Below are 13,190 nucleotides of genomic sequence, written 5' to 3'. Positions count from 1 at the left end.
CAGGCGTCTTTATATTATGTGTAATAACCCATACACAATTGTATAACAGACTTGATATGACCAAAGATGGATCAAATGGGAAATGAAGAGGATGCAATCGTGTTTTCCTCTTCATGATATTAGACAGCTTTAAGTTGAAATGGGCAAGCATCCCCTCACACATTTTGATTTAAATGTCAGGGACAATTTGATTGCTGATGTATTCCATTTGTCATCTATTATCTGAGGATTGAATGTGTTTTCAAGGGAAGCAAGATGTCCCTGCTGGGAAACTAGGGTCTAATCAGGGACTTGAAAATGGGGGACTAGACAAATACATGACTCCATTTTGCAGTTGTTTAAAGCCCTGTTGCAAACAGGCAGCATTGCCTGACAGTGCATTGTAAGAGTGTAAATATTATTATAAATATGATTAGAGATATGAATGTGAACATTGCAATAGAACAGTGGCAGTGCAATGAGACGTTTGAGTGCAGCTAGGTGTGCAACTCACAAAGTGCAGGTGCAAGGATGAGTGCAATTGAAGTGGCGGTAGACTTTACATGTGCAAGAAGAATGAGCGTCAGCTGTTTAAGAGTCTGATTGCGGTCGGGGTAGAACGAGTTCTTTCATCGTGTCGTTCTACATTTCACACTCCTTTAACTCCGGCCAGAGAGGGAGGAGTGTGAACAGTCCATGTTGGGGGTGGGCATGGTCCTTGGCGATGGAGGCAGCTCTCCTGTGGACTCTGCAGGGGTAGACACTCTGCAGAGAAGGCAGCAGGGTTCCAGTGATCCTCTCTGCGGTCTTAGGTGACATGCCAAACCTCCTCAGCCTCCTCAGGAAGTACAGCCGCTGTTGAGCCCTCATGACCTTCTGCGTGGTGTTGAGGGACCAGGTGAGGTCCTCGCTTATGTGGACACCCAGATATTTGAAGCTGCTCGCCCTCTCAACCTCTAGACCTTGGAGAAACAGTGGTTGATGAGGTTGCCTCTCCTTCCTCATGTCCACTATCATCTCCTTGGTCCTGTCCGTGTTCAGAGTGAGGTTGTTGTCTTCACACCACTTCACCAGACTGGCCACCTCCATCCTGTTGGCTGTTTACTTACCGCTGGATGTGATGTATCCTGTCACAGCGGTGTCATCCGCAAACTTCAGGATGACTTTGTCCTCATAGGAGGCGACACAGTCGTGGGTGAACAGGGTGTAGAGGATGGAGCTGAGGACAGATACCTGAGGAGTTCTTGTGTTCATGATGGCTAAGGTCCTGTTACCTATCCTGACAGACTGGGGTCTGCCAGTCAGGAAGTCCAGGAGCCAGTCACGGAGGGTGGGGTGCAGGCCAAGGGTGGAAATTTTGTGTGTGAGTTGGTGGGGTCTGACCGTGTTGAAGCGGAGCTGTCATCCACAAAGAGCATCCTAATGTAGGGGTCTTTGTTTTCTAGGTGGGAGAGGGAGTAGTGGAGGGTGGAGGCTATGACAACTGAGGTTGACCTGTTGGGCCGGTATGCAAATTGCAGGGGGTCCTGGGTTTCTGGGATGACATTCTGAATGTGACTCACCTCTCTCATTGTGGTTGGGGTTCTCGAAGCGGGCGTGTTGAGGTCGTCCGACAGGTTGTCTGTGGTGATGGCGATACTGGTGGTGAACTTGTAATCCTTGGTGTGCTGCAGGCCTTGCTACATTGACCCTTGCTCAGGGTCAGCAGTGGCGCCGAAGCCATCCAGCTTCTCTCTGTACTGCCGCTCGGCTGTTCTGATGGCCTTCTTCAGTCAGTACTCAGCAGCTTTGTACTCCGTCTCATTGCCAGACCGGAATGAATGAAAGCAGGCACGCAGGATGTGACGTACCCGAATGTTAAGCCGAGGCTTCTGGTTGGGGAACTCCCTGACTCGTATGTTGGGCACTATCTTGTCAAAATAGTGCTGATGTACCCAGGCAAATACTCAACATACTCCTGTACACTGACAGATGAGTCCTCCTGAGTGGCTGCGGTCTTGAACACATTCCAGGTAGTTGTATCAAAACAGTCCTGCAGGATGAATCCGGGGCCTAGAGTTTGATTTATCTGGTTACGGCATTTGTCTGTTTCAGTTGCTGTCTGTACACGAGGTACAGAAACAGAGAGATGTGATCTGACTGTCCAAAGTGGGCGGAAGGGTGCGGATCTGTACGTACCACAGACGTTGCTGTTCAAGTGGTCCAGGGTGTTCTTGGTTCATGTTCCCTTGTATAATGTAAGGTGTTAATAAGATGCTCAAAAAAAGCTAAAAACTCAATCTCATTGCCCTCTCCTGTTCATCGCTCATAGCCAATCAGGCGATTCCTCTTTTGAGTGACAGACAGGGTTGGCAGGGGTCGCTGAAAGCCTCTCACACTGGACAGGGTTAATGAGACTGTCCTGCTGTCTAGCATCTGCAACCCTGCACTTATTTTCCATTGACACACCATAAAATGCACACGTACAAATGTAAACACGTGTTCAGGGTTTTGTAAAACTATGAAACACAACCAGAAAGCTATATTCGCAGAAATAAAACACTTAAATGGTAAATATTTAACCATTCAAGCTTAGATGATGGTTAATGTGAGTGTGGAGTCTTTGCACTGCATGTGAAAGTGTATCTGGCAGCCAAGAGATTAAGTGCATTCATCTTCATTTGCTGGATGGCGTTAGCTGTGTTACCTGCTGGAATAGCAACGCTCAGGTTCCCCCAGAGACTCAGACCACCGATTTGATGGTGAAAACAGAACCAGTCACACACCTCTTTCTCACTTTCTCTCCCTCTCTCTACATCATTCGCGCTCTCTCTCTTGTCTGCTGTCTCACTTCTGATTCCGTATTCAGCTCGGCATGTGTCCTTCTTAATGTACAAATGTCTCCATCTTTGTTCCAGTCTGGCTCGGTGTCTCGGCGAAATTTGACAGATAGAGTACAAAGAACATTATCCATCCCATGCACCGTGAATAATAATATTCTTATCAGTGATGATGGCAAAAGGAACAACTGTCAGATGACAGATGTTTGCACACATGTATCCATGCAAGGCAGAGGCATATTTTGCCCGTGTCAAAAATGGAGCTCCTCAGAGACCTGACCAATGACTTATTGAATACATCATCATTGCCACATATTGTTTTAACAGGGTTCTGCAAATTAAAATCGATTGCCCCGCTTTATTAACATGCCTTTTTGTGCAAATTAGTGGGACCTCGATAACGGTGCACTTAAATTAAAAGTCTCCAAAAGACATGAATTCTTATGTCAGACTGGGCTCAGATAGATGGATGGCTTTGGGGGTTTGCCATGTATAAACCAATACTAATGGCATTTATAAATGCATGATAGAAAGGCACATACATATGCACACACAGTTGTGGGAGTGACGAAAAGCCACATTCTATTACTGTTATGAATGAAGGGTCAGACAAAGAATATGTAAACGGAGCACTTAGGGATTGAAGTTACCACCTTGAGTTACGTTGCCGAAGATAACCAGAAGAAATTGAATGTCTATGGAAATATATTCATGAGGAATACCAATTAACTGCTAAGGTAAAACAACAATTTTGTTTTCTGATGTCGTAATAAAATGAGAGGAGGTACAGCTTGAGAGGGGGAGAGGGATTGGAGGAGGTGTGTGTGGATAAACAAAACAGATGGCAAGTGAAACTGCAGGAAAAGTGTCTTCTTCTCGTCGAGTAAGCTTTGCCAGACTTTCCATAAACAAACTTGTATTTCTCTGGGTGAATGCCAAGGATTAATGCCAATCTTTGCGGATGCAACAATTGGACCTTTTGAAAGTGTTGTATTAGCTGCACTAGTTTAACTTGATATGACTAACCAGATCGTGGGTCGAAATTGATCAGAGCATCGGATTAAAAAAAAAAAAAAAAGATAGCTATTAGAGGCACGCCTATGAAAGTCCAGAAATTGGAAAGAGACACCAGTGCTAGTACTGCTTCTCCAACTAATAATAATAATATTAATAATGATAAAGGGCAGTTTATCATAGAGACAAACAACCATTGACTTTCTCATTTGCATCTGGGCAATTTGGCAATGACACAAGAAGATGTGGAGACTCATAACTACATCAGGTGCACTCTAAAAAGTGCTGTACAGCACATATAATGGTATAATAATAGATAATATGGCAGCCCTTTACTATATTTCAGTTCATACCCTTCTTTATTGGCAATAATAAAACCGGAATCACCTCTGTGAATCAAAAGACTGAGAATTGTAGACAAAACACGTTTGTTTAGCGAAAAAAAAAAATGCCTAGCAAACAATTCTAACTCAAAGAAGTTAAGCCTGATTAAAGTGAGACTCCCTTCATCTTGTTACGTTGCTGTTTTAGAATTCCAGAACTGTTTTGGGCAAAACTCTCTTATATGTCTTACAGTACAAGAGTATCACTTTCACTTTTAGATGACAACAGCTTAATTTCCTTAGACGAACTATGTAATAATCTTCACTAAGGAAATTTCAAAAATATCAAATTACTCCAGATTTTAAAAAGACCACTGCTGCTGTTTCATATTTTACATCTTTTCCAGGTGTATATTTGATCTAAAATGTCATGGACTGTGTAATTAATTTAATTTTATATTTTTTTTAAGCATGTCTCAAAATAAGCTTTTATTTGACCTTTATGATTGGTTACTTAAAGAGGTTCTATACTTTCTTTTAACATTTATTAGTTCTTTAAGTTTTCCCCATCTCAGTTTTTCAATTGCACAAGAAAAATACAAAAGTCCATTCATCCATACCAGCTACAATAATGGGTCGGGCCAGTTCTCAGTGCAGTTGGTGTTTTAGCAAAATTAAAAACAACTTTTGTCTCGCACTGACCCAAATCTTGCATTGAAAAACAAAAACCACACACACATACATCTACTGCATTTTTGCACCTCTATCCAAACAAAATTTCTGCTGAATTGTCAGGATATTATTACATAGACAGGGCCATCGCTGCAGTGATGGTCAGGTCATCTTGGCATTTATCTATTCAGTCACCTTTGCTCTGCTGTTTTATTCGTCTATATTCATTTGCATTTGGATTATGAAATATAGATGCAATGAAAAATAGATGAGCAACCTTTGAAAACAAAAGTACACGAATAAAAGGTCTGTAAGATTTTTGGTGTTGTATGTGTTATTAAAATTGTAGTATACCACCTGAATGCATTGAGGAAAGTCCATCAGGGGAAAGTGAAGCTGCTTGGAGAACAGGATATGTGTTTTTGTACACAGTAAAGAGAATTTTGAAAAGAAACTGTCCCGCGTAGGTGGAGATGCTTTCACCTGCATAAAATAGGCTAGTTGAATCCCTGGTAACAGCAAGGAGCTGTGGTTTCCGCAAGAAATCTCAAAGGATGAGGGTTCCAATCAATACTTCGAAATACACTGAGCAGTTCAAGAAACTGAAATCCAAAAACAGCCCATTTGATTTACTATGCAGAATTTGTCATTTTCCAAGTGTGCGGTTCGCCTTTGTCTTGGATTAAATTGCAGGCAAGAGTGACAATGTGGAGAGGAAGCGGGGAGGGTTGTGACAGCTCGAAAGGTCACCAAGAACTGTTGAACTGAAAGAACTATTTATTTTTTCATCAACCTTCATTCAACCAGTGAAAACTGCCTCTGAAATACAGAATGTCTGACTCAGTCTTGTAGGAGGGTTGTGCAAGGAGAGATTGAATTATAACAAATGAAAATCTAATAGAGAAGATATATCCTTAAAGCTGCTATCAGAATAGCTAAAGGTAAATCAAACCAATCTGTAATTAAATCAAGTTACAAATGTATAAGAGATTTATCAGAGCCAGTTTCTGTGAGGTTAACTAATACCTTTCAATATTCATATAAAAATGTGTGTGGCATTGTGTTAACCATTATAACCTCGACATTGAAATCGGCAATAACAACAACAACAACAAAATATCATTATGAAGATAATAAATACACTTTATGTCTATGGAAGTTCTCAGTCACCCAAGTCATCGTTAATTCTTGTTGAAATCTTTTTGTGCAACTGGACTTGAATTTCTTCCCCTGAGGACATTTCGTCTCTCATCCAACAGGCTTCTTCTGTCAGCGGAAGAAGTTTCTTAGATGAGAGGTGAAACAAAAGAAATAACACTTGATATCAGCAAGAGGGGGTTTAAGATTCTTTCAACAAGGAGGAGGAAAGCGCCTGAAACATTCAAAAATGAATGATGTGATAACATTTTAAAAGTTTTTCATACTGGGGATATTTGGTTTTTATTATCGCTGCCATATCCAAGCTCGAGTATTTGAGTTACGGCCGGAAATAGTCTCTGGTTTGCTGGGAGCACAGTCAGAAATCTATTTTGGTTCATAAAAAAAAAAGAAGAAAAGGCCCGAGTGGTCAGATGCTCCTAGATATATCTGTGTCATATATTTTCTGTCTGAATAACAGGCACAGTGAACAGACACAGCACATATTACAGAGGATGGCATCAAGCACTAAACTCTAAAATCATATAGATGCAGCTTTTAAAATGAGTAGAACTGCAGCTGTTTTGAAAATATCCTCTCCTTATAATGGTTAACAAGTGATTAAGCGCCATTGTCATCACAATAAACTCAAGAAGAATCATTTTGAGTCTGCAGCACCTGTGACGCACAGGTTTAAAGAACAGAATGAGGTAAGAACAGCCGAGGGGGAAAACCACATCTGAAAAACCGGGATAACGACTGTTTTCGTACAAAGACAAGAGTCTCATGCACAATTTTTAGAAAAAGCAGTTATTGTCAGAAGAAAAGCAACACTACAACAAAACAGAATCGCTACAAAAGCTTTGGGTACGAGTACATGCTCGATGTACATCATGGCATTATCTAAGTCTGACAAATTTACCAAGATTATGCGCTTCCTGTTTACGTAATGGAACTTGATCCCTCTGTTTAGTTCAATGCCCGGCAGGAAATCCTTTGCATATTCAATTTATTTCACTGCCACCTGAAATTTGTTAGAAAATCTCTCACAGCCAAATATTTCTGACGTGTGTGAAATGTGTCAACGTTTCCCAGACGAGAATGCCTCTTCCCCAAAGTCCCTTTACAAGAAACTCAATCTTCTTGTGAACTTCCAGAGCCGGTTTGGGCTGTCCTCCTGTTTACCTTTTTTTTTCAGGCTGGCTCCACCCTCCTGCTCAGGCACTTCCTGATCACCTTGGCCCGTGGGAGGTAAGCTGTGTCTGGACTTATTGGAGTCGCCGTGTGTTACAGCGGGCCTTGAAGAATTCCCTCCTAACTAAAGGTCAGATGAAATTCACCCACTGAGGACTACTAACCAATTGGAAGGAAATCTCCAGGACCAGGGATATAGTCTTCTTTACCGTGTAATTGAATTCTGTCTTCTTTTCTCTCCGTCTCCTCTGTGTGCAGTTCACTCCCAGAAGCCTAACCTGTCCAGGTGAACACTACCCAACTGAACACCACCCATAATGTTATGTAAGTGTCTTTTTAAACATTTCCAATGTAAAATTCAGGGAGTTGTTCAACAACTTTAAAGCATTTTTTATTTACTTTTCAGTCCTTCTGTTCAGTAAAACCAGGTTCATGTTTCTTCTAATGGTTATTTGCATTGAAGGAATTTGTATGTAGTTTTATTATGTATGTCATGTTAATCCATTTGTTTGAATAGTTATGTGAAATCTGTAGATTTGTTGCTACTTGTGGGGGTGGGGGATGAATGCGTGATGAGTGTGTGTGACACACGCACTCATCACGCACACACACACACACACACACACCTTATGCGTGTGTGTGTGTGTGTGTGTGTGTGTGTGTGTGTGTGTGTGCACACGTGCGTTGGTGTTCAGTGCTATCAGTGCAGGTCCAGTCAGCCATTCTGAAGTTAGACACACTTCATAGAGCTTCACATCTGCCTGCAGCTGTTCTCCCAGACTGGGCTGTCAGGTCTGGCTTAAACTCACTGCAGAGATTTTTATGAACCCAGAGAGACAAACATAAATGCATAGAATTGCTTAGCAGGTGATGGCCTCACATCCATATTCACATTCATTTTTTTTTTTTTTTATTCCAAATGTTAGTAGATGTTCTGGATTTGAAAAAAAGAGTCCCAGTAGACTTTAAGTGCATTGGACAGCTGGATAACTTTTCAGAATTAAATTGAAGACATTATTTTTTTTCCCTCCTGTGAGCCACTTGGCAATCATTGTTTTTATATTATGTATTCATAAATACCCATCCACAAGTACACCAGCTCTTTTGGTGAATGTCCAAATTTTTGCGTTGTTGAATAGGTCTTGTTACATGATCATAATAATCAATTAAACCTATTACTTTTCTGCGTTATACACAACATGTCAAACATCTCTTACTGGAACTGTTGGTGTTTCATGGGCAAGTCTTGACAAAACACAAAAGGCTGAGTAGTTTCTGTTTTGTTTTTTTAAGATAGTAGTGCTGAGTTACTACCAGAAGGCTACTGTGATCATCAGGACCACTGAAATGAATTATGTGCAAACATTTGCTTAATGGCTTTTCCTCGAGGTCCCAGCTTCCCGTGACAGGATCAGTTGGGAGGTGGGGGCGCACAGATTCATTTCACCATCATCCTTAGATTGATCGGTAGTGTTTAAGGAAAGCATGCTTTCGCCACTTAAATTATCATGGGATATCAAACCACATATATTTAAGCATGTACAAAAAAAGTCCTCAATCATCAGCAAAGCCATTATGCAACACTGCTATGAAACATTCCCTCAACATTGCGCCACAATGATTAAAACGACTATTTATTTGATTTTTCAAGAATGTGCCTTTTCCTTCAAAGGCATGTTCATTTCTCGGATCCAAGTTTGAGTTAATTTCACCAGAGAGGCCTAGATCCGTACACAGCAACATGGAGGATCACGGTGCACGGAGAAAGTGCTGACAGACACGATATTGCTGTCATTGGGTTGTTTTTCAGGTTAAAATATTAGGAAAGGAGCTGAGTTGGCATAACGTTATGTCGTTATTAACACATTAAGTCATCTTAGCTCATAGGAAAGGAGCCAGAGAGTGTATCAACAGCCTCACTTAAATAACATGTGTGATGGCTGAAGTAAAGGGTATGCTGTCAAAGACAAATGACTCCTCTGGCTCGCCAGAGTTGAGGTATGAGGCACATAAAGATTTAAAATGACATTCGTTCAAAGAAGAAGAAAAAAGGGTATACATTTTTACTACTTAAACGACTTTAGCTCGAAAATGATTCAAGCGAAGATGAGATGTGGTCAGAATGAAATTATGAAATAAGACAAAAAAAATCTTTATGCATATTTTTTTACGACATTTATTTCAATTGTCTTTTCCAGAGAGGCAAAAAGAGGTAGAACAGGACTCGATGTTTCCCAAATGATAGCAAACTATAAGGAGCATAGATGTTCCTCAGGGTGGGGTGTGTTCCTTAGAGACAGCTTTCTGCACCAGATCGAACAAGCTAGCGTGTGGAGGCATGTGCAGCCTTGCACATGTACGTACATGTATTTGTGTACTCAGAGTATTAGTATTGTATAATCTTCATGCGTTGCATAGTTTATCATGGTCACTGGGTTCTTGTCGACGTCTAAATAGATGTGATCCATAAAAAGCAGCTGTACATTCCAATCTCTCTTTTTCAGTGTCCTGTAATGCACATTTCCAAGGACTAAAGAGACACAAATCAGGGGGATTATTTTGGCCTGCTTGATCTAACAGCTTTTTTTATCTTAATTTTTCTTTAATTGTCTTTTTTTTCCCACTTCAGACCCCTGCTGTTGAACATTTGCTCTTGCTTCCTTTTGCTTTTGTTGTTTCGCTAACAATTCCTGTGTAGCTATTTTGCGCCCGATCAGGCAAGACATTGGAAAAGCAGGTGTCCTAGTGTGCGATTCATAGACTCACTGTGGGAAAGCTGATCTTTGTCGAGACTTCTTAGCCTCTTCCTGTTAGTCTTCCCTTGTCAGACTCACCAAGGACACCAAGCATTTATTGCTGTCCCAATTCACTGTGCACCATTTCCATAGTGCTTTTGTAATAATGTTATGTTTGTCTAGAACACTCCATGGTTACTTGGGGGTTTTGTCCATTGACAAATTTGATTTTAAACCTGACTGATGTCAAGAGCATGAGAATGCGGTCTCGTTAAATGTGGAAAATGCACTCAAATGTACATTGAAGTTATATCGTTGCTTACAATATGATCTGGATTCTCATGATGCAGCCAAGACCCAAAAAAGGGTCCAGAAATAAAGCGGCAATGCTTTGTAGGAGAGCCAACAAGATGCCTGTTGCCAGGGTGACGTGTGTCTAACTGAGCCCATCTGCTCGAGTCAATGTGTTCAAGCCTGCCTGCTTGAGATATGGTGCGCAAGCTGGCGGGTTTGCAATGATGAGCTAAGAGTCAACCTGTGTAGCAAAAGCTGACATGTTCGAAATCACAGATTACGAGTGACACGCATGTCTGATTAAGTGAGTGATGGGCGTGTTTCTTCAGCGTCTCCTATGCACTTTCTGGTGTGATGACAATTAATGTTCACGTCCATTCAAGTATCCTCTGTGCTCTATTACATTTCCTGATGAGGAGAATATAAAAAGGAAACATAACACCAATAAACTATGGTATTGCAGCACATCCTATTTTGCTCGTGGCCATGAGTGTGTGATTGGTAAGATCCAAGTATCTGCGTGTCTCTCTGGAAAAGTGGGTTATTAATGCTTTCCGAGCTTGTTTATTTGGCATGTTAATTCCCGCTGTCCTTACACGGTTTTCTTTTTTTATAGAGTAGACGTCCGCCGCTGATGTTCATCTCACCGAATCGAAAAAGATGCCCCACAAAGTCCTTTGCTGATGAATAGCCAGGAGGACGGTGGAAATCCTGAACTTTCCGTGGCGATGGCTGAAGCGTCGGCTCCACCTCTCTCCCCGTCAGATTATGAACTGTGTCCACCTCCTGACCTGTGCCCATCGTGCGGCCACAGCCACCAGCTCGAGGAGAACCACGAGTACCTTTACAAGGACGAGGTGGACGACGACCTTATTTGTCACATCTGCTTGCAACCGCTCATCAGACCCCTGGACACACCCTGCGGACATACCTACTGCCAGGAGTGTATCACCAGTTTCCTGCTGGAGAGCGATTTCTGTCCCGTGTGCCGTACGCCCCTGATGCTCCAGAGCTGCAGGAAGCCCAGTTTGCTGGTGCACAAACTACTGGACAAGCTTATTGTGGCTTGCCCCTTCGCCGACCACTGCACCGAAACACTGCCACGTGGTGAACTCGACGACCATATCAAGAGCAGGTAGGATGGTCGGAACGCTACGGACAGCCCGAGCATTCTTTATTTTTTGCTTAGCAGGGAATATGTTATGAAGCCTTAAAGCACAGGTGTCAAACTCATTTTAGCTCAGGGGCCACATGGAGGAAAATCTATTCTCATGTGGGTCGGCCGTGTGAAATCATGACATATTGACTACTGTTAATATACCTATTGTCCAATTCACCCCTGAAACCTTGTATCTTTTAGCTTTGCGACCTGCATTAAACTCATTTGTTGCCCTGACCCGGCCCACGGGCCTCGAGTGTGACACCCCTGCCTTAAGGCGAGAAATTTAGAACGACGGACCTAAGAAGTGAAAATTGGTTAAAATAAGCAAGCGCTTCAAATTCTCTCTGTTAATTTGCGTATGCTAAAACCTGTATTTGCATGCTGTAAACACTTGCTTAAAGATCCACACTCCTTTCCTCCTGTTATCATTAACCCACAGCTCCAGTCCCACTGGAGAAAGCTCTTCCAACTTCCTCCAACCAGACTTTCATTTGAACTAGGCTCTGCCTGCCTATTTATACATCATTAAAGAAAGTTGGGTTGTTGTTGTTTTTTTTCCCTTTTTTTTTAACTTTGAGTTTTCTCAGTTTGGGTCTGTTTTCATTAATGCCCATTAACAATCCAATTGCCCAAAGGCCTCAGGAATAATTAGTGGATCTCAAAAGATTTCACCCACAAAGCGTATCCATTCAGCTGATTTATTGTGCACGCACAGCCAACTTGGGCTCCAACCATTAAATTTTCTTTTCTCTTCTTTTCTCTGCATTGCTCAACGGCTTCCCAGTCTTTTCTACCATGCAGTGTGAATGTTGTAATGAGATGTGAAGCTTTGAGGCTGTCTTCCAGCGGGATTCACCTACTCTCCCACAGTTAGACGGTATTATCTGAGAGGGCGAGGGGCCAGTTCCAGTGGGACGACTACAATGTGTGAAAGGATGGGAAAAAGTTTAGTGAAACACATTTTAACCATTTCTTTCTTTTGTTTACTTTTTAAGTTTTGAGATTTATGCTATTCTTTTGATATTTGCACATTCACAGTTCACTAAATTGATTACGATCTATCGGGTAAATTGTCGAGAATTATTGTATTTCTATTTTTTTGCAATTTTGCAAAGTCAAAATTTATATTTTGTATTTTATTTGATTAAAAATACACATTTACTCAGAAGATCAGAAAGATTCTACGTGTCAAGTCACGTCAAATTTTATTCATATAGAGCCAAATACTTAGATATATAAATAAATACTAAACATAGTGCCAGAGACTTTACATGTTGAGCATGTCTGGTGCACACTCTTTAAAATGATTTACAACAAACCCAACAACCAAGCACTTTGCAACAGTTGCTGGGAAAAATTGTCTCTTACCGGGCTCAAAGCTGGCATTCTTTATTTCATAGAAGGTATATAAGAAAGATAAATAATATACATCTTTTTTAATCTTTTTTTTTTTTTTTTTTTTTACCAGCAAGTGCATAGGCTGTATTGAAATACAATATGACAATCCAATCAATCAATGCCATTGCATAGTGGGTCAAATATAAAAAAAAAAAAAAAAATTGAAAATGTTGCTTAATTCACGGCATAAAATAAGAAAAAAATTATATATATCAAAATGAAATAATCAGCAATTATCTGTTTGCAAGATTGTTTCCCATATGGGTTATAATTGTCCCATTTTACTGGTATTTTGGTGACTGCACTGACTCTTTATCTGGCTGTACCCCAGAATCTGGCTGCAGGTCAGGAGTTGTAATGGCTGGGACAATCACGCCATCTGGTCATTGCTGTTTTCATACTCGTCTAATTATCCATGACCCTATTGGCCTTTCCATGGAGAAATTGTCATTCAGGGCATGGC

General features: G+C 41.2%; 1 protein-coding gene across 3 annotated transcripts in view; it reads left to right on the top strand.

Moving 5' to 3' along the window:
* Nucleotides 1–7,179: 7,179 nt before the first annotated feature.
* lnx1 (ligand of numb-protein X 1) overlaps nucleotides 7,180–13,190 on the top strand; it is a 34,691-nt gene continuing 28,680 nt past the window's right edge. For 2 of the 3 annotated variants that reach the window (XM_086161343.1, XM_086161341.1), the window contains exons 1-3: nucleotides 7,180–7,268; nucleotides 7,397–7,462; nucleotides 10,784–11,302. In XM_086161343.1, the coding sequence (XP_086017469.1) occupies nucleotides 10,851–11,302 (452 nt within the window). In that variant the 5' untranslated portion in view covers nucleotides 7,180–7,268; nucleotides 7,397–7,462; nucleotides 10,784–10,850. The remainder of the gene's footprint in view (nucleotides 7,269–7,396; nucleotides 7,463–10,783; nucleotides 11,303–13,190) is intronic. The other variant, XM_086161342.1, reaches the window with a different exon arrangement.

The sequence above is a fragment of the Fistularia commersonii genome, chromosome 16, assembly GCF_037954325.1.
Source record: "Fistularia commersonii isolate RoL2024-O1a breed Wild chromosome 16, RoL_Fcom_v1.0, whole genome shotgun sequence".
Lineage (NCBI taxonomy): Eukaryota > Metazoa > Chordata > Actinopteri > Syngnathiformes > Fistulariidae > Fistularia > Fistularia commersonii.
This window is presented reverse-complemented; position numbering and strand designations above follow the sequence as displayed.